The following is a 23,141-nucleotide window of genomic DNA, read 5'->3' as shown; positions in this document are numbered from 1 at the left end:
TCAATGTTACACAAGGTGAAACATATGGAATCTGTATTGATAATATTGCTCCAAATGAATCATCGTGTAACATAGCGTTTGTGCTGTATGTGGGCGGAAGCATAATCTAATTATAACCTGCGTAATATTGGTTTGCGTATATAAATTAGAATTGGCATGTGGAGTGATCTGAGGTAGATCATAAACTATGACAACAGGTCTAACAGGATGGAAATATGTAGCATTTATAAGTGGAATTGTAGGTTTCATAGGAGCTGCTTTGTATCCAATTGTAGTATACCCATTGCAGAATATAGACACATACAGTAAGTGGTATTGTCATTTTATTACGTTTAGTTCTGTAATCTTGCAGCACAGTAGTTAAGTACGTAAGAAAACCGTTGAGCTCGAATAGTTTGCATTTTTTAAAATTATGACTTGGTTTGTACACAGTGCTGTCACGGTAATTCTTTTCTTGGCAATCCGCCCCACCTCTTGTTTTCTCCCTTGAAATATATTTTACTCTCCTCTCTCTCTATCTCTCCGACTGTCATTTAATGATTTTTCTTTTTTAATATTAGAGAAGTAAGACATTTTTTTCTTTACATTTTAATTGTACAAGAAGTTTGGGCAATGTTTGATTTAAAGAATACTTACACTATGTAGCATCACCGTAGATGCACCCTTGTATCGATGAATCTTGGAGTGTGTATTTGCAGCACTTCTTGTTTTTCAGCCATTATTTTATATAATTATGGATTCCAATGGTGCAGAGGTGGACAATTTTTGTTTATGAACATAAAACAAAATACATTAGGAACAGCAAAAGATGATCTAAGATCTGTACAGATCTCCGCATACAAAACTTAGGCATTCTATGCCGTATAGCTCCATATAGACAAAATTTTATTTTTTCCATGCGATTAATTAAAAAAAATTGTAGGTTCCTATACGATGTACTGGGTATGGCCCTGTATGGCCTCCATGGCAGCACTGGTTATACGTTGATGGAGGTTAAAGCGCTCTAGAATTTGTTGTGAAAAATGCATATTAATTTAACAATATAGTCTATTTATTGTATTTTTATATTTCAGAAAAAATTCAAGCACATAACCGAGCAAATATAATCCAAGAAGACATCCAACCTGGCAGTAAGATTCATTAAGCCTATACTTTCATTCTGGATATTTTAAATGTCCATTATTAATTTTATTGAGACCAGTTGATATTGAAGGCAACTTGGCGTAAAACTTTTACTATAATTAATTGCAGGATACAAATTATTTTTCCCTACCTCTACTTCAAAATAACTTCCTCCTCTGTTCAAACACTTCTTATAGCAGCTAGGAATGATACAAATTTTCCTCTCCACTGCACTTTCATAGAGGCGAATTTATAAGTAGGCCTATACTTTCAGACAATTATATTAGATATACATAGGCCTACGCAATAGCTGTTGCTACTTCAGTAGCGATATCTCACTGAGACTAACCTTGTCGCAGTCTTTTACCTCCTGTCACTTAGCTATCCCCTCTTCAAATTAATTCCATCAACTCACTCTAGCCTTGTCACAGTTCCATTTCATCCACTAGGTTGCTTCCGACTCGACATAACAGGGATGGCAACTTTGCAAACAAATAGAATACATGTGTAGTATTATGTGAGAGATTAAGTTAGGTTACATTAGGTGTGTAGTATTATGTGAGAGGTTAAGTTAGGTTAGATTAGTTGTGTAGTATTATGTGAGAGAGGTTAGATTAGGTGTATAGTATTATGTGGGAGGTTAGGTTCATATCACATCCCGCACATGTCATTCTGTTTTCTAGGAATAAATTGCATACTGTTTAATTACATTTCAATTTCAGAAATAGAATAATTGCTTCTTTAACACTTTCAGAAAAGTTTGCTTCACTTTTGTCATGTGTATATTGCTATGAAATTCATTAGCTCAGATTGTTATACCAGTACACAGTAGAGTTCCGATTATCCGGCCTTTCATGTTATCCAGATCACTTTTTTCTTTAATTACAAAGTACTGAGCAATAACAAAGTTTTTAAAGTCCATTACATACTTACTGTATTATGAATAAAAACTTGTTTATTATGTAAATTTTAGTAACATGCTTTCTACATTACTGGATCCGACCTTTGTTCCTTTAAGATTACAGGATCAAAAACCACATATTGCTCTTACCCTCCATATTATCCGAATTTTTGCTTATCCAGATTGCCCTCAGCCCGCATAGTCCAGATAATTGAGTCTCTACTGTACTTGCTTTGTCTTTCTCGTTCAGTATAGACCTAGTACCTTTTACTTTGAAAGATAATTTTTATAACATGTTTTCTCTTCTTTTTTTCAGATATGAAAGTGTGGTCTGATCCATTTGATAGAAAAAAGTAAAGTCCTCTGAAGATGCTTGCTGATGACTCAACATTTATAGTTTCTTTTTTATGTACGATTATTTTGAATGTGTTTACAAATAAGTCTTTAAAGCTAAAGTCTAGAATACAGGTATATAAATGGAAGGTAATGGTATAAATTATGTACTTCATTTTGGTTTCTCATAGTTATAGTGAAAGAGTAATATTAGAATATACCGGTAAGCCTAATAAGATAATTTGGTAATTTCCTAGTATTGGTGATTGGAAAAATTTGATGAAACTTCGGTATCTCCTCAAACTACACAATTCCTTCACATCATATTACTTAAATAATCCCTCAACTAACCCACTAAACCTTGTGACATATCTCGGTTTGGAAATAATACATGACGTCATATATCTTATCACCAATGCTAGGAAATTACCGAAAATTCTAGGGTTAGCTTAGGTTTGGTAAACTTATGGTTTAACATTTGCGCACGAATAATATAGAGTACTGAGTATATGCTTTACTTTCAGGCACCCAATACTTTCATAGAATTATTCGTCTGTTGTACATAATAATGAATGGATGTATTGCCACCAAAATGACAAGTGTTGAGACATGTAATTTAAGTAGGTACTTAAGTTTGCTCTAGAGGTCCAGGTGCAAATTTCTGGACAGTAGGTGTATGGGGGCCTGGACTGCACCAGCAGGAGAGCATTTTTGGTGCCAGTGGAAATACAGATTACTATCGAAGTATGTCATATTTCGACATAATTAACAATCTTGTTTTACATTTAAATGGTGATCTGTTCACTCATGACATATGGACAATATGGCTGCAATACATCCATTCATTACTATGTAGGACAGGTGAATAGTTCTAGGCTATTGTGGAAAGTAGGCCTATTGTGTGCCAGAAAATAAATTCGCGTGCATAGTACATTATAATAGTCATAGACATAATTATTGTTAAAGAAAAACTGGTTCCGCCTTCGGTCTAGTTCTTCTGTAGAATTACCACTTCCTCAGTACCCAAGGCATTAATTTCTAAGAGTAACATTCTACCGATATATTGTAACGAAACCAATGCCATGGAAAATATGTTGCTATCAGTGATGACAAACAGTAAGCTTTGAGTTTAGCGCAAGGAAAGCCTTGAAGTTCTTTTGCATCCATCACATTGTTTTCCAATGTTCAAAGTTTAAAAATACTGTATGTTGCAACTTTTCTCACTCATTGTACATTATAATCCCTTGTGATATGCCTTGTGTAGAGCAAATGTGGCAGCTACACTATTTATATTCCTGTGACATGTGCTAGTCGCTCAGAAACAATACAGTAATTTGTTTTCATTTCAACTGTCGCCCATCATACTGATCTAGTAATACATATTACCATAGTCTACCACATACAGTCACGAAGCTTGAGTTTTGAGGGTGCTAGAAACAATAGACTGTGATGGTACTATTTTGGATTGCCTGTAATGAGGCGATATTAGCGATCCTAGTGGTGAGCAACTATCTAATGTTTGCATATTTACTACATATTGAGCTTCGTGACTGTATATACTAGACTGTGATATTACTGTGGTCCCAAATGGGAATCTAGCAGGACAAAATTATTTGCAGCTTCAAACTGATAAATATGCTAGCATAAACAATGAAAATCTCCAAAATTGTGAAATTCCATGTTGATTTTTTTTATTGAGACATAAAAAATAATTCGAAAAAAATATTGCTCATCCTACTTAATAGAATACTGAAGTAAATTTGAGAATAAATGTAATACATTATAAGACAAAACTAATATAGTAGGTATATAAATAAATAAATCAATCAATCAATCAATCAATCTTCCTCAACTTGGTGAGGTTGCCAGAGACAAAGAATGCTAAACAGCAACATTCAAAATGACATTAAAAATGTCTTACAAGAAATTTGCTTACAAGAAACTAAAATTTGCAGTAGATAATATTTCACATAATGAAAATTTATAAAAATACAGATAAAAAAAATGGACTGAGAAAATTCAACTGTAATTTGAATTGAAATACAAATGTCGCCGTAAAATCTGCAGAGAACCCTTCAAAGGTATAATAGAAATTTCCTTAATTGTTGTTGTTGGGACTCCAAATTTATGACAGAATGACACAAATTATTTTGTTATAGTCCCTCTAGCGCCCACCATTAATCCGGTGACTTCTGTATCCCTGAGTTTATATGATGTTTTGTAATAAGGGATAATGGGTTCATAAATTCTCCTTTTCTCTAGATTAACCTCTTCAGGTTGATTCTGATGCGTATCGAATCTGATGGATCCAGAATATAACCTTTTGTCTCTCCAGGTTTTAAATGTTATAATATCAATACGCCGATGACTTCCAGTATCCGTTATTCCATGGACTTCTTCATAGGTAGTGTAGAATAATGGTAAATCTCTCATCCTCATCTTCCTGTGGTGCAACCTGTTCTAACTAACAAGGCTCTGAGAACTGAGTCACATCAGTATAACTGTTACATCTGGAACAGAGCAAAAGCTGCCTAAAGGTAGCAACCCTACCACTAGATTTACTTCCGGATGGCTAGCAACCAACTGGGACATAAAATTGCTTTCAAGGCTCGAAAATACAACTTCTGGATGGATCAGAACCAATAGGACGTCTGCAAAAAGATGGATCAAGTCTGTAATAAGCCATATGACCTAATACATGTTTGAAAGATGACAGAATATGATATAATTTTTATTTATCATATGCCTTTTCTCCTATTAGTGCTATATTTTTTTCTCTCCTTCGTGTTTGTTGCTTTCAAGTAAATGTAGTTCTTTGAGGAACTCTAGAATTTCGAAGGCTCTTTTCATGTCTTTCATCCCTTTCACATGCACTCCTCAAAAGTCGACTGGCAAAACACAATTCTACTTCGGATTTTTCGTTGGCAGGGACCAAACTAATCTGCATCATGTTTTATATTTATTTAATCTAACAGGATTAAGGCCATAAGGCCTTCTCTTCCATCCCACCAGATAGCACATATAAATACAAAAAAGAAATACAGACACTGGTGAAAATAATACAAATTAAATTAAAGCCCTATCGAGGGTCAACAGGGTCAAAAGAACACTATAGAGCTCTCATCGAGCTAATACAAGAATAAAAAGAAAGAAAAACAGAGATAGCAATGATAGTGACAACTGATAACTGATAATAATATACTGGCTTCATTGGTATTTGATGTGGAGAGTATCCTCCGTGATGGTACTAATCTCATAACAATTTCCTGGAATTTTATTTGTGTTTAACAAAACGTGTCATGGTTTCTACCATATTGTTTGCAATATGTCTCGAAGTCAAATCTTAAAAAAAAAAAACAATTTTCCTTATTTCACTTATGGTAGAATCATTATAGTCTTGTAATTATAATTTTTTCTGTACATATTGTAATTTCACAAATCATTTGTTGTTTGTAAAATTTTCATTCTGGAATAATCCGATATGTTTACCATCTGTAATTCAGCCTTGTTTGCAACATTCTATAGTCCATCTGCTTAGCGAACTTTGGCAGTTTTCATGTGAGAGGGAGAGAGGAAGTTAAGTGTGATAGGAGCCTTGAAAAAGTTAATAATGAGACATATTTTTTTCATAAGAATATTTGTTAATAGCATGGACACACAATTGTCAATATATGTACAGATACAGAATTAAAATTTGGAGAGAGTCTTGATGGGAGTTCACCTGTATGTAGGCAACAATTTCGCATGACTGTCCACAAGTAACATATCATATATATATATATATATATATATATATATATATATATATATATATATATAAAATGTTCAACACCAATAAAAATTTTTACTTATTTAAGACGAAAATCAACCACCTCAACATTCAACTTTGAGGTTCTGCTATGCAGTAACTTTATTCTTGTTTACAGGTTAAATCATGATAGGGCAATATGTTTGCAATATCACCTATTTTTACTTACTTTTTCAAGAGTGACCAAAATTACTTTCGTCCCACTAAATTCGCATTTGAGACTACTGTGCATAGTTGTGAACAGAATATATAAAACAAAATCTATGTACATCTATTAACCCTTACATCCTGCCAGCACTCCTGTATTCTAGACTTGTTCCTCATTTAAATATAATTTGTGAAATGTGATTATGAAACTCGTCACAGATGGTTTTATATTATTATGATTTAAATGTATCCTGTGTAAAATAAAGAGCAGTTTTCTAAAACCATTCTCTTGTTATTTTGGCTTTGATTATTTAAATGCAAATATAGGGAAATTTAAGTTGTGAAGAATTCAGTTAAATACAATTTATGTTCCCAATAACTATTATTTTATCTTTATTTTTAGAGGTAATAACATTTCGTTACAACAAATTTGATTGCTTTCACAATTAAGTTTCTCACATTATAAGCACTCTCCCTCACGATGTAATAATTCTTAAAAATGTTTAATTTTTGTACGTATGCATACAAACACAAATAAATTTTTCTTTTTGTATAACTGTAGGTAGAGCATCTGCCCATCTTACCATCCTTTTTCCAAGATTTTGATAGAGTTCTTTCCTTTGTAATAAATTATTTAACGACATTGTAACAACTGCGTTTTCCATGTTGAATCTGCGTTTTTATTTAGCGTCGGTGGAATTGGTGGTAATGAGATAGTATTTTGGCGAGGTGTGGTCATGGAAATTTATTTCCAAGGCTGACTATAATGACCAGGCAGTGCCTCCATGTTTGAATGTCCAGTATTGGTAGTTCTCGCAAGAGTAAGGATTGCAATAACAAAAGGTCAAATTCTTTTACTATTATTTGGACTTTTCCTCCTCTTTGGTAAAATGAATGCATCATCACACTCAGAAAGGTAATGTTTCCACAAGCAACTTTCTTTACGAATGCCATAGATGTTGCACATTTTAGCTCGAATATACAGTATACAGTCCTGCACCGTAGTGTCGCGGTCTAAGGCATCCTGCCTAGGACTCGCGTTACGGAATGTGCGCTGGTTCGATTCCTCATGGGAGAAGAAATTTTCTCATGAAATTTCGGCCAGTGTATGGGACCGGTGCCCACTCAGCATCGTGATGCACTTGGGGAGCTATGATAGGTAGCGAAATCTGGTTGCGAATACCAGCTATAATGGCTGGGGGATCATCGTGCTAACCACACAATACCTCCATTCTGGTTGGATGATCGTCCACCTCTGCTTCGGCATGTGGGTGTGAGGCCAGCAGCAGGCTGGTCGGTCTAGGCCCTTCATGGGCTGTAGCGCCACGGATTATTATATACTGGTGGAAGGTAAGGTACATTAATTGAAGGATGTGATTTCTTGAAATATAACGAACAAAAAAGTATAATACCATTTTGCTCGTTTTTGAAGAAATAATACTTTTATGCCGACATTTCGATCGCGAATTTTACGAATACTGTTTAAAATACGGTTTAATATCTTGTATAACAACGAAGAGAACATTTATTATGTTGACGTTGCAGCAGTATTTTAATTAGAAAATTCACAGATTTCGAATTAATCGATTGAAGAAACATTGGAAACATTGATTGTCGGGTCACGTACACAAGGTCTAACAAGTTGGCATTGCTGCCCGGATGGCAGACAGTTCGCCTAGTACTCGCAACTGATCAGCTGTTGTAATGTTTACATTGCATTAGTGTGCAGTTGGACGTACGATACGCTAGTTGAACTTAACCCACCCCCTTCAAGTCGTAGTCGTAAGGTTGTATGCAGGAGATTTGCTGCGAAGTATAATGCACCAGTATCACCACTCATGTTCAACATCCTCTACTACGACGAGCTCTGCCCCAACTACATTTCAGTTCAGAACCTTTTGCCTGACAATGGTCCTCACTGTATGGTATATTATTGTGTCCTTGGTGAACTTCAGACACACCAGGGCTTTCTGGAGCAGATGAGGCATTTGTGAGGGCGTATGTAATGTGTGTGCAATAGCCATGTGTGAGCTCATTAAAATTCACATGCCATACATGAAAGAGGACAACAAATGCGCTTTGCAAGTCAATGTGTGGACCAGAATCATCAGTATAAACTCTTTGGGCCACATCTTCTACAGGGAGGTTAGCAGAATTTATTATGAAGTAATATGATATTTGGGAAGACTTCCTTGAAGTATTCCCAATTGTACTGCCTTTGATGATTTATAATCCATTGACAGAAATAAACGATGAAGTTACACCACCTCTTATGATCTTAATTAATTGAAAAGTAAAGGTTTGGGAGTTGTTTTCTATTCTCACTGGAAGAAAGGTAATTCGTGGATCTCAACCAAAAAGGGACTTTCGAGCAGTCAGTGGACGCAAGCCATTAAGATGAACTGTAATACAATACCTGTACGTACTCTCTCTGGTAGAACTCTTGACTCAACCCGTTGCAGAAAATGCGACGAGCAAGAAACGCTTCCTCACGTCTTGGGTTTCTGCCATCATGGAGAATTGCTCCGAATCAACAGACATAATACGGTTTGTTCTCTCATCGCAGCTTCAATGCTCAGAATGTTTCCTATGAGGTTTATGAGGAGGTTGGTTGCGTCTCTTCTGATGGCTCTACTAGACGTGCTGATATCATCATAATTGATCGGCAGAAGGATAAGGGTGTCATTCTTGATCCCACAATCCGTTTTGAGATGCATGAGCAACAGCCACAAGAGGTGTGTCGTGAAAAACAAGTCACCTATGAGCCTTGTCAACATCTTGGAGCACAATACCACATTACACATTGGACAGTTTTTGGGCTCATGTTCGGTGCCCGTGGCACGATCCCACGTGAAACTTTAAATCAACTTAAACAATATAAAATTTCTGATGCAACGATTGATGCCATAGGATCTCACGTGTTAAAATCATCCTTAGCTATAATTAGTAATCATTTGTACCCAACAAAATTTTTATTGTAAATGATTTCCTACGTTTTCTTATCTTAATGTTTTTTTTTTTTCTTGCCAAGTGTCACAAAATTGTTTTGTTTACATATTATTCTTTATGAATTGATTAGTAGGCCGATCTATCGAACCCTTATTTAGGGCGGCTTTTGTTTATACAAATTATCATTACTTTGGTCCTAAAGAGGGTGGAAGGTCCAGGTTGAGATGGTTAAGAAAAAACCATTAAGTACTTGCATACATGTTTTTTGCAGAACATTTAAATATAAACAGATGTAGTTTCTTACAAAACACACAACATAACAAAGATATACACAAATACATTACAATAGAGCTAGAATCTTGTGCAAATTATCGTTGTTTTATTCCAAACATACAGCTTCATGTTTACATGGTTTACTAAATCACAATATGGATCACAAGTAAAAAAATAAGATAATGCTCTTCTGGTACTTCCCACACAACAATTATGACTGGTTTTTGCCATATCTTTTGGCAATAAAATAAAAATTGTTTATATGTACACACACGATAAAAAAAGTTTAGAAAATTAGCAAATGACTAACAACTAGAAACTCTCGTTTTCATCATAATGTGATAATGCATAATCTATAAATCGTGATTCTGGTCTGCTTCAAATGCAATACAATGGCATCCCTCTCTAAGAGTTACATAATATTTATTGCACACATAAGATTTAATTTCAGTAGACCTATGAAGACATGCACATACAGATCAGGCAGTTTAAACATCCAAAACATTGCTTGGCCGGACAGCAGCACGAGCCCCATGCAGTGACTGGCGTTCCCCTACATGAAATCGTGGTCTTTCTGCCTGTACATACTCAGTCGTGAACAAGATTTGATTAAAGAGAACAGACTTATATTAAGTACAGAAAATTGTGTGACAAAACAAGATATGCATTTTTTTTAATGAAATAAGATTTTATTGGATCAGTAGAATCTGGTACAAAATGTTTAACTTTTTTCAAAACCAACAGAGGAGGAAGGTGCTATAGTCCCGACGCTGTTATTTCCGGAGTGACTCCGCCCCTTTGCTTACGTCTTAGAAAGTAAAGGCTCTATGAAGTCTAGGTAGGTAGTATCGTTCGCCATTTTTGTTCTCACATTGCCGAGCTACCATACAAGGAATCTATTTGCCGCACCATTAAACATTATCATGTCGTAGCTCCTATGATAATAAATCAAATGCAATGTAATTCAGCAAATAATTGAGCGGCAAATAACGTCTTCGTGTGTTTTCTGCGAACGCCAAAAAAAGAGCTAAAATGGCGGGCGATTATATTAAGTATTTATCGAGCCTTAAGAAATGAATCAGCGAATCACAAGACGCACACGTTTAAATGTAGGCGACCTGCAACGTGATTGGCTGCCGGAAATTAGAGCGATGGGACTATAGTTGAACATACAAGCACAGCTTGTTCTCTGGCCTACTCAGTTCCGCTGCTGACACCAACTTCTATTTGGAGTCGTTCTTTACTTTCTTGACAGGCTGCCTGCGGCGAGAGCGCCTTCGCATTTAGACGTAAATTTCCTGGCAGCCTATGACGTCTTTGCTTTCTTTTCCAGTCAATCACAGAACCTATTTTATTAAACTTACCTACGAACTTTAATATTGCTTTTCGTATTGGAAATGAGCTACCAGGAAATTTACGTCTAATCTCGTTCTCTACATACCTCTCTGCAATTGTTGTACGCAAATTTACATCTAAATATGTAAATGCTCGTCTTGTTCTGCCACACAACTTTCTGTGTCGTCTCATATATGTTTTCAAGATGAATATACGACGATGCAGATTATCTCATCTCATCCATGTATTGTGGGTCCCTATCACCACGGCATGGCACGTCCTCAGATTGCGGATCGAGGAGACGGCCTCGAGATATGGAGGGTAGCTGTGAATATATTGAATAAGCAGTCGCGGATAGCTGATGAGGGGTGGTCCTTCAGCTTGGGGGTTGGGCGAAGGGCTAACAACCCATCACCGTAAAAACAGCTTGTTACGAATCCTTCAAATAAGCCTCTGAATAGGACTGATTCTCTGGCACGACCACAGCAAAGGAATATAGAGAATGGATTAATCTTGCTCAGGATGGGACCAATGGGGGCTTATGTGAGGGCGGCAATGAACCTCTGAGTTCCTTAAAAGCCATTAAGTAAGTACAGATTATCTCATACCGCACAACATTATTGTACAATCTAATGAAATCTCACTCACGAGTGCACAACAAAACTGTCCTACTTCAATGAAATCATTCACGACTGACTAAAGGCAGGAACAGTGCTGCGATTTCATGGAGGGGAATGCCAGTGATTGCATGGGGCTCTGGCTGTCGATTGACTGAGCAATTGTTCGGGACTTTGAAACTGCTCAGCTCTGTATTTTCCTGGAATAATTGGACTGTTTCTCAAGGTCACGAAGACTGAATAAATATCTCTTTCTATTAATGGACTATCGACTTGTGATTTAGTCATTAATAGTAAGAGCTGTAGAAGTAAAGGGCCTATGTCTATCTTCCTGAAATCATGAAGTGTTTCATTTATGTCTTATCTTGATGCATTTGTGTTTAATTAGTGACTACAATATAGATTTTAGAAGAAACATTAAATAAGGAGATTGCAATCTACTGCACAAGATATTATGTACAGCTTTGCTCCAAATAAGACTGATAAAAAGCTCTGATACTTATTTTTAACATGGCCTAATGGAGGATGAGTCACTGAAAGAATTTTGATGCAAAATTCTTTCAGATGTATAGCAGTGTCAGGAAAACTTCAATTCCTATTGTTATCTTGAGAGCAGCCTGAATTAATATGAAGTTATTTGGCTGCTAATAATAAAAGATAAGATAGATAAACACTGGAAGACTACGGGAAATGGATTGGCAAAATTTATTTATTTGTTTCTTTCTTCACAACTACACATCTGAAATACACCAAAGGTATACATGTTGATAATGAAGGAAATGAATATAAAATCTTGAGCCTGTGACACGATTAGATTTTTTTTACTCATGTGTCAAAGAAATTAAATTTAAGCCTATGGAACTTTTATTGCATCACAAAATGCTGAAGAAAAACAATCTGATTCCATGAGGCTATTATGTCAGAGACATATACAGAATTTTAAAATATCCTCCAAAGGAATTATATTAAAAGTAGCAAGCTATACGAAATACGATCTAAAAAAAATAAAGTATAAAAGAGATTATTCAAGTACCCATCCATCTGGCAGGCCATGTTCACATTCATATGTCTGTAATGAGCAAGGATATAGCATTCACCCTGCAAATCAGTGGCTGCAATGTTGCTTTTCTTTCAACCACATACCCATAGGTACCTGTAACATAAATTAGAGGAAGTGTCTTAGTACATTACTAGATTAGTCCATTTAGGGTACGGTACTAAAATGAGTGACTGCATGTTATGAGGCAAAATCTTTCTAAATTCTGTTCGTGTGTGTATGTATATATACAAAGTGAACCGTAAGTAATGTCATTATTTCAGGGGGTTATTCTTTGAGATATTTCAAACAAAAGAGTTTAATACAATTTTGCTAGTTTTTGCTTCCTTTTCGAGATAAAAATTGTTTTATATGAAACATTTCATAGCATGTTTTGGGAACGCCATTTAATTCCCAATATGCTCAGTTAATTCAGGAGATTAATATATATGTTAAAAAAATGTTAGAAAGAATTTTAATTTTGTCCTTTAAATGTGCAGAAATTTGATCTGAACAGATGTAACATTTAAAAATTAATTTCAGAACGAAAAGTTACATTTGTTTAGATCAAATTTCTGCATATTTAAAGGGCAAAACTAAAATTCTTTCAATAATTTATCATGATACATGACCTTAGCCTGACTACAGCCAATCCCTTATTTTATTAAGATGGGTACAAAATGATTCTAAGTAATAAATAGAAGTGTTATGACGTGATTTTCGGTTGCCCTGAAGGGAAATTATATCAGTTGAATGGTCAGTGAATTGGATTTCCATGCTCCTGATTCAGACTGAAATGTAGTTGAGACCAAGGGGGAGTCTGTGATGAAAAAAGTACGATACTGCGCAAATTTTCATGGATTACTCCATTCCCTCCCTGCCATAAGTATCTTTCTGTAGTAAATACTTTCTTGGTTATAGAAGGGATCAACAGTAATTTCACAGTACCTTCAAGTTCAACTAAAATACATATTGATTCATGTGGTCACGACTTTAAGTGCAACATTTGTATAGTTGGCATATCAAAATAATAAGGCTCTCCCTACACGAAATATGTTAAGGCTATTATGTATATATACACACAGAGTTCTTTCTCAGTTTGGTTTACCAATGTACCGGCACGCAGGTTGCAACTGCCAGAATTATAGTCATGTCATTTCAGGTGTGACTCCTCCCCTTTGCTTACGCCTTAAGAAGTGAAGGCTCTATAAAGTCTAGGTAGGTAGTATTGTTCGCCATTTTTGTTCTTTCGTTGCCGAGCTACCATACGAGGAATCTATTTGCTTCACCGTTAAACATTATCATGTTGTAGCTGCTATGATAATAAATCAAACGCACTGTAATTGAGCAAATAATTGAGCGGCAAATAACGTCCTCGTGTGATTTCTGTGAACGCCAACGAAAGAGCCAAAATGGCGGACGATTATACACTGACCGGCAAAAAAAACCGATCACTTGAAAAAAATACTAAAAGTCAAGTTCAAATGTAAATTATGAAGTAACCCAAGAAATAACATAACTGTAATCATACTCAATTTAAAGATTACACTTTTATGAACTTGTGACACGTAAATTCACACCTTTCACTCCAATTTTGAGTCAATGACCGTCATATGTTCATAAATCTACACTTTTGTTGAAATTTTGCAAAATTTTTCACTTAACTTTCAGCTGAATATTTGTTCATTAAACTTCACTGAAAATGATGTTGATGCACAAAACTTAAATTCACACTATCAATAACTGAAACAAACACTCAGTATCCAGTGTGTCCCCGCTGGCCCTAAAAACAGCTGCCATTCTCTCAGGCATGGTCTTAATTAAGATTATGATGTCTCTGGTCGATATTGTCCCATTCCTCTTGGAGTGCAGCCCGCAGATCACCTAAGGTCTCTGGAACAGAATTACGATCTCGGATACGTTTACCCAACCTATCCCAGAGATTTCTATAGAGCTTAGGTCGGGACTCCGAGCTGGCCAGTTGAGACGAACAATCTCCAGTGCATCAAGATACTGTGATACGCAGCGCGCTGCATGTGGACGAGCATTGTCATGCATGAATATGAGATCATCGCCAATAAATGCAGCAAAGGGCATGACGTGATCGACGAGAATCTCGTTGATGTAGCGGTGAGCATTGAGACTACCATTCTCGACGATCACCATTACGTTCGGGCCTCCATGGGGATGCCGACCCACACCATCATGGAACCTCCACCGAATGGCGTCCTTGCAGACAATGTGCGTACCTCTCTCCGTACCATCTGGAGATTTCAGGGAGAACCTGGACTCATCAGAGAACAGCACACTGCTCCACTGCTGCACAGTCCATTAGGCATGCTGACGAGCGAACTGAAGACGGTCGGCTCGGTGCTGTCTGGTCAGATCTGGTCCCGTAGCAGGTCGTCGTGATTGAAGATTTTGTTTTCCAAGGCGTCGTCAAACAGTCCTCTCACTCACATTAACACCCCGCACATGTTGTAGTCGATTCCGAGCTTCAATTGTTGTAGTATGGCGGTTTCTTAGAACCTAGCTGACGAGAAATCGATCTTCTCGGGCTGAAGTCTTCCTTTTTCTGCCAGAATCAGGTCTTCTGGAGTAACTCTGTGTTTCCCGGAACCGTTTCATAGCCTCTTGCACCGTGGTGTATGGTGCGCCTATGGTAGCAATGGCATAACGGAGGCTGCGTCCGTCATCAATGACAGCGACAGCTCTGGCAACGTCTTGGAGTGACAGAGGCATTGTCTGAACTAAATTTATTGACGAAATGGCAAACAAACAATTTTCGACAGTTGTTATTCATTTTAAAAAAGGAAATAAAGCAATAAAACCTCTTCAATTGTTTATGATGACCTACCCCTCATGTTCAGCACAGAAACACACTCCTTCGTTGTTAGACGATAAACCGAAGATTTATTGGTGTGAAATGCGTGAACTTACATGTCAGAAGTCCATAAAAGTGTAATTTTTAAATTTAGTACGATAACAGTTATGTTATTTCTGAGATTACTTCATAATTTACATTTAAACTTGACTTTTAGTATTTTTTTCAAGTGATCGGTTTTTTTTGCCGGTCAGTGTATTAAGTATTTATCGAGCCTTAGGAAATTCATTACATCATCAATAGTCAATGACAAGACGCACACGTTTAAATGTAGCCGACCTGCAACATGATTGGCTGGTGGAAATAAGAGCGACAGGACTATAGTACCATAACAGCGCAATTAAACTCCAACATCTTACAATATATGCTGAAAATGTCGACCCTTTTATCAAAAATAAGTGGAGTGTCGCAAATGTTCTCGTGCACTCTCCCCAGTTCTTCCACTCAAATTCTTGTAATTCCTAATTCAATGTTATCTTTCAGTTCCTGAAGTGTAAATGTATTAGACTGATACATTAATAGATTGATTGTAAAATATGGATCTATTATTCTTCTACCACTAATGACACACCAGACGCCAATTTTCTGATTATAATGTACACTACAGGTTTTTCTGCACACCATTATCTGTTATTGTAGTGGTTTACACGGTCATTTAGACGAAATCACGACTTGTCTGAGAAAAACACAAACTGTAGGCCAATTACATCATCTTCCAAAGAGTCTAAAAACCAATTACAATAATTCAGTCGCAAATGTGGATCACTTTATTTTAGAGCATGCACTGGGTTATACTGATTAGGTGTAAGATGTAATAAACATGTTGAATTTCTTGCAGATGATACAAACACACCAGTCTGCTGAGCTAATTTTTTTTAGCTATTTTTGTGGCGAACATTCGAGAATAGAGCCAGTGTCATATAATTTAGCCTCTTAGGTGCTTTTTTAATATAGACCCCATGTACTCAAATTTATTCACTAACTTATGTAAGCCTAATGCCTGTCTCGTCAGTGTGGTAGAGTATTTTGAAATTTTGCAGTAAACTCCATACAAACCTGGCAAGCTGATTCATACTTATATTACATGGGCGGTTCAATAAGTAATGCATATCATTTTTTTTTCTTGGCTGCCTTTCATTGGAAAATAACAATTTTATACACATAATCTTTAAAGCTTCCTGCATTTCGCCATATTCAGTAGATGGCTGTGATGTAGTTTACTTTTAAAATGGCGACTGCACGTGAAACACGTACAAAGCAGAGAGCTATGACTGAATTTCTCTTTGTGGAGCAGGAAACCATTGCAAACATTCACAGGTGCTTACAAACACGTCTTTGGGGATCAAGCAGTGGATAGGAGTACTGTCAGTTATTGGGTTAGCAGAGTGTAAGTGACAGAACAAGGTAAAGTGAGACTGTCAGATCTTCCATGCTTGGGACGACCACATGCTGTTGTAACACCGGAGACAGTTGAACGCACCGATAGGCTTATTCAGGACGCCAGTGTAAACAGTCATGTTCGTTCTCATAAAGTTGTCAACAAAATTCTTCTTCTTCATGAAAATGCGAGTCTACACACAAGTGTGCACACTCTTCAAGAAATTACAAAACTTGGATGAACTGTTCTTCCTCACTCATCCTACAGTCCGGATTTCACACCATCTGACTTTCATTTGTTCGGTTTCCTGAAGGATGCGATCCATAGGAAGCGATATGACGATGATGAACAGGTCGTAAGAGATGTCAGGACGTAGCTGAGAGGAAGACCAGTTCAATGGTACCAAGATGGCATACAGACTTAACATATAGGTAGCTTTGAATGGAGATTACGTGGAAAAATAGGGATTTGTAGCACAATTAATTGGGGAATAATGTGGTATATTTGGATTTATAATAAAAAAACTTTGAATGAGAAAAAAATGATGCGAATTACTTATTGAACCACCTAGTATGTTTTGCACATGGACCTCTTTCTTCTAGAATGAAGCAAAGAGTCATTTTATGCACTATCTCAGACGAAATGGCACTCACAACAATCTCACAATTGCACAACATGCATGAGCACGGCCAATGTAAAGGGCAATCGGAAAGCAGAGTGAGCGGAAGATAATAGACTAGTGCCAGCCAGTCCATATGCTGTAGGTCGGTAAACAAAACCAGTAACAACTTTGAATATATAGGTATAGGTATTAACTTAATTATTTTTTCGTATTGTAAGTGACTTTGAAATTTGTTGGATACAGGAAGTTTCTATGCAGACAGGTCCCAGGTAGTAATGTTCCATCGACTTCATGATGGTAGTGCAGAGCACCCATCTTGAGTAAGCTAAGCGGTAAAGAGTGGAGTGGGATCGGTCTGTGTAGGGCAGCATGTACGGACTTGTATGCCAGCATACGACCACTCACTGCCCGGCAACAAACTTTGTTAGACAGAGGCTGGAGTGGGACTGGTCTGCATAGGAACTCTGTATATTATTAAGAAAACCGACTTACTGCTCGTAAAATTAACCTCACTCCAGTAGGCATCAAACAGGGATTGTTTGATAAACTAGTATTCATCATCATCACAAACATCAAGGTACACATCAAACGACTCTCGATTGCAGTTTCCTTCATTGGTGAACACATATTTATGGAAGGTTCCATCCAAACATATGGCTGAAATGCACAGAAATAAATAAATCAAGAGCAATACACACGTAATTACCACAAAGAAATGTCAAAATACATATTTTGGGCAGAAACATTAAATATGCAAGAAAGCTTATTTATAAATCATAAACTGAGAGTTACATTGTTTTGAAAGCTCATCAGACAATGATGAGTCTTTGCATTTGATATATCACTTAATCAACAGAAATACAATTTCGTTTTATGAGAATCACTTGAAATGTAACACACCATATTTTTTATACTGGTATAAACATTATCCAATAAGATTATTATAAACACAATAATATGTTGGTACATCCTTAAGGGAAAAAAACTTACAAACATACACGTTTAACATAAGTTTAATATAGCAATTCCTTTGTTTTTTAAAACTTTGAACATGTATTTATATTAGACAATTATAAAGATGGCCATGACTACACCATGATAACCATGTGACTTCGATTCGTGTCTTAACCTGTCTTCCTCGTTAGCCACGTGAGTACTGGATATATTGCCTGGTTGCTAAGTAACCGTTTTTAAGACTATGTTATTTTGTTGTTATTTAGAAGTTTTTTCTTACAGGTACTTTGTATAAAATTGTGTTGTGAAGGAGGTGATGACATCATGGAATACTAGTGGCTAGGTAACCTTTTCTGGCACCAGTGCCAGAATTAGGCCAATAATTGTGCACGATTTATAGCCTCCTAACAAGCGTGTTTTAATGCAAGGATTGCATAAAAACATTAATAGCATTTAAGTCATCTTACGATCTGTCATCAGACTTGTTTGTTAAGTTCTCTGATCTTCATATCAATGGACAGGCAGCTAACTTCACTCCCAGCCTTCTAGACTGTATTAGATTTCCATAATATGTAATTGCTGACTACTGACCATAGCAGCTCAGACAGTGGCACCAGCAATAGACTCTATTCTAATTGTACTGTTCTATTTGTATTTGGGAGGGGAGCACTACTACACAGCTCTGTGACCTAAAAGATCTGTTCAGTTACTTCTGAGCTAGATGCATTCCTAACCTACACTGGCTGCTACACTAAGGTTTGCTGTGTATCCAGGTTTCGAGCATACAATCCCACTCGTCCCTAGACCACTCCTCCATGCATCACTAGCTGTCGTTTGGGGAATATTATGAAATTATAACGGAATGGAGATTGGATGGAATAATGTTGATGCCTAACATATGGAAATGGTAACTTATTTCTCTATTTCACAAAATGTTAAGTAATATTTACAAGCAGACTGGAATCGCTTGGTTACGCAGCACTTTACTGATGACACACTTACCTATGACTGTGTTTTTAGTTTGCTGAAATGCACATATACAGGCACATTCAGGAGGCACCGTGAAATTGGCAAAGGCCCACTGGGACTGCACATATTCGCCCAAAAAAGGACCCATTCCACGCAACCTAGACAAAATACATATCAAATTTTAAAACTTTCAATATGTGCCTTCAAAATTAACTTTTAATCAAACAATTGATTAATTAATTAGTATAGTGACCGATCAACCAATTACTGGTATTCTCCACCCATTCACAATTATCACTCTCACTCGATCACAAGGAAATCACTTTCACTTACCCAGTAGATCATGAGCTCTCTCGCTCACTACTAGCTCATCACTCTTAGGCCTGTAACACACTACACCGAGAACTATGAACTATGTAATATGTGTGGAGACAGCTAGCAATGCTTATGCCTTCAAACTATAGCAGGAAATATGTTGCTACACAGTGGAGCCATCTCTGTATAGATAATTAAAACACAAATTTTATTACGTGATACAGAAGGCAGTTTGATATGCACTGACAGAAATAAAGTTACATAAATTTGAACAGCTGACTTTCTATTAATTGTTCAATTTTATTCCTGCAATATACATTTTACAGGCTACAATTAAGTTAGGTTACCTATGGGAGATGGAAATACAGGTGATGGGGGTAGGTATGTTTTCAAAAAATTGCTAACCGACTAATGTCAGCTATGCCTTATTTCGAGTGTTACTCTGTGCTAAAGGAAAGCATTTTCCATATTTCTCACTGTAATGTGCTACAGGTCTTGCTCATTAAATCATTCACTCACTAGTTTCATCACTCACGCCTTTCTCTGTTTGAGTCATAAGCTCATTAACTCGCTCAATCCTTCATACAGACACAAGCCAGAAACCTGTTCCAAAATCTGTTTCCTGATTTCTAAGTTCAAATTGAAATAAGATAGTCAACAGTTGCAGAAAGTTTTGATTTTTTTTAGTTTCTTTATACATGCAAAGATTTATATTTTACATCTACTATATAGCTGGAATAGGTTATTTTAAAATGCTCATCTAATTTCGATATTTAACAAAATCTTGTAATACCAAATAGATTAGTATTGAACATTTATTACTTACGTTGACCTCTTATTCAATTCTGTGTCCTTGAGCGCAAATATGTGCACTGTACCTTTGTCACTTGAGCAACACAGGTACTCTGAACCCATACTGAAGTTTATGCTGCAAATAAGAGTTATGAATTACATTTTAAGTAAGCTACAGTAATGGGAAACGTGTACAGCAACTTTGCTCTACACAACTAATAAAGAATCTGCTGAAAGATCTGTACTGAGATGAATTATAATATACAGTAACTAGAACTCTTTTTAACGAATCTCTGAGGGATTATTTTTTTTCCTTAAAAGGGGGTTCATATAAAATGGGAAGAAAGGCTAAAAGAACTAGTAGTAACATGTGTGTTATATACCAAACATTACAATTATTTAATTAGGCATATAATTATTATTTACAGTATATTTCATTATAATATTGTAGCACCAATCTGGATTGTTCTGGTTGCCTCAGGAGTGTGCGGATGCATCTAGTGAGAAGGAAGGCACGGGGAAACGGAAACTCGAGCTTCGGTAGGAGCTGTAGAGCGGTACAGAGCGAGGGGAGAAAGCTATGGTGATGGCACGGAGCAGAGAGAGCAAGGGAAACATCTAGAAGTGGAATTCTCTCGAAGGTCCAGAAAGCCATGCGAATTGAAGATTCAAGAGTATGTGGTGTAGTAATAAAAGCGCGAGTTTCCGACAGTCAGTCAGTCTTCGAAAGTCAGTCTTGAGTCTTGTCTTGGACAGCATAGAGCGACGGGGACCTGAGTTCGACGTGCAGTGGACCATAGACGGAAGACCTGAGTTCGACATGAGTGAACTTGAATGAGCGAGTCCATAACTGTGCCAGTGTCCAGGCGAGTGTGATGCAGTCTGGAAAACCTGAGTTCGACGTGCAGTGAACTTGAACAGTGAGCTAGAAGAACTAGCCAAGGCAAGCGAACTGTGAACTGAGAACTGACAGTTTTGTTCTGCATATAGTGCATTGTGAACATTAATTTAAATTAGGAGTACATTGTTCTTCTCAATAATACACGTCGTGTATTGCCATTGTCGTCGTGTAGAGTGCAATAATGACTATTGTGTTGCTGTGTTGAGTGGAATACCCATTGTTGTAGGGTGAATTGTTAAAAATAAAAGTCGCATTGTTATCGGGTGAGTGGAGGTTAAAGCATAATAAAAGTTTCTAACTCTTCAAATGGTGAGGCACAAATGCTTTTCCATCTGGTAGAACCCAAACCACACACAAACTCAGCATTGAAAATTTCTTCTTCTTCTTCATTATTCCCCATAATGAAGCAGTTGGCTAATCATGCTTTTTTGCCATATGTGATAGTGTTATTTGAGAATTAATCTCGACTTTCCTTATTATTTTCACTTTCCGTTCGATAGTTAATTTCTTCCATTTAGTCACAACATAACGATGCATAAACAGCTTAAATTAACAAAAAATAAACTTGAAAACAGGATCCACACAACTCGCGAGAACAAAGCAAGCAAAGCAACCAACCACTCTGTGAAAGCAATGCAAAGCAAAGCAAGAACATAAAGAACTATAAAGAATAATACTGTTGTGTAGTGCTGCATTATTATCATTTGAGATGCACTATCGAATATACTGGTACTACTGATTATTGAAAGTTGATTCGATATTTCGGGCTTCATTACCACAAAATCCACTTGAAAATTATTCCTTAAAAGCGGGATTTTCCTTAAACCGGTTTCCTTAGAAGTGGGAATTAATTACATTATACTTATGGTAATTTTTAGTACTACGTGTACTACTAGTACACATGTATTGTGGGTCCCTATCACCACGGCATGGCGCGTCCTCAGGTTGCGGATAGAGGAGACGGCCTCCAGATATGGAGGGTAGCTGCAAATATATTGAATAAGCAGTCGTGGACAGCCGATAAGGGGTGGTCCTCCAGCTTGGGGGTTGGGCGAAGGGCTAACAACCCATCACCATAAAAAAACAGCTTGTTACGAAACCTAACAGTAAGCCTCGGAATGGGACTGATTCTCCGGCATGGCCACAGCAAAGGAAAAAGGTTATAACCAGACGTTTGAGATGGGCAGGACATGTAGCACGTATGGGCGAATCCAGAAATGCATATAGAGTGTTAGTTGGGAGGCCGGAGGGAAAAAGACCTTTGGGGAGGTCGAGACGTAGGTGGGAAGATAATATTAAAATGGATTTGAGGGAGGTGGGATATGATGGTAGAGACTGGATTAGTCTTGCTCAGGATAGAGACCAATGGCGAGCTTATGTGAGAGCAGCAATGAACCTCCGGGTTCCTTGAAAGCCAGTAAGTAAGTATACTTATGGTAATCCGGCTGGGACTTAACAGATTATTCCTTAAAAACGGGGTTTTACTGTACATCACACTGTCCGAATTTTGATCAAGCAACTTAAATATCTTTCTTTTACAGAATCATTTAATAAGTGATGAAGAGGTTAAATATTCTGCAGTAAGCTCGCTAAAATAGCAAAGAGATGTCTTGTATGTGTCCAATATGGACAAATTATATGATGTGGCAAATGGCAATACTGTCAAGAAGACTAAGTTGAATAGTGACATATGTGACATATGAGGGGGATCCAGGAAATAACGACCGTTCGCGCACACCCGCAGCGCAGCCGACTCCCCTTCCTTGTTTGAAGGTCAACTGGCTTCCTTAACATGTGTTCTCATA

General features: G+C 36.9%; 1 protein-coding gene across 1 annotated transcript in view; it reads right to left on the bottom strand.

Annotated features, from left to right (window-relative positions):
- Positions 1 to 9,507: 9,507 nt before the first annotated feature.
- LOC138709357 (WD repeat domain phosphoinositide-interacting protein 4-like) overlaps positions 9,508 to 23,141 on the bottom strand; it is a 28,784-nt gene continuing 15,150 nt past the window's right edge. The window contains exons 6-9 of the mRNA XM_069840072.1: positions 20,470 to 20,571; positions 19,362 to 19,486; positions 17,898 to 18,062; positions 9,508 to 12,638 (exon numbers count right to left, since the gene is read on the bottom strand). Coding sequence (XP_069696173.1) covers positions 17,953 to 18,062; positions 19,362 to 19,486; positions 20,470 to 20,571 — 337 coding nt within the window. The 3' untranslated portion in view covers positions 9,508 to 12,638; positions 17,898 to 17,952. The remainder of the gene's footprint in view (positions 12,639 to 17,897; positions 18,063 to 19,361; positions 19,487 to 20,469; positions 20,572 to 23,141) is intronic.

The sequence above is a fragment of the Periplaneta americana genome, chromosome 11, assembly GCF_040183065.1.
Source record: "Periplaneta americana isolate PAMFEO1 chromosome 11, P.americana_PAMFEO1_priV1, whole genome shotgun sequence".
Classification (NCBI taxonomy): domain Eukaryota; kingdom Metazoa; phylum Arthropoda; class Insecta; order Blattodea; family Blattidae; genus Periplaneta; species Periplaneta americana.
This window is presented reverse-complemented; position numbering and strand designations above follow the sequence as displayed.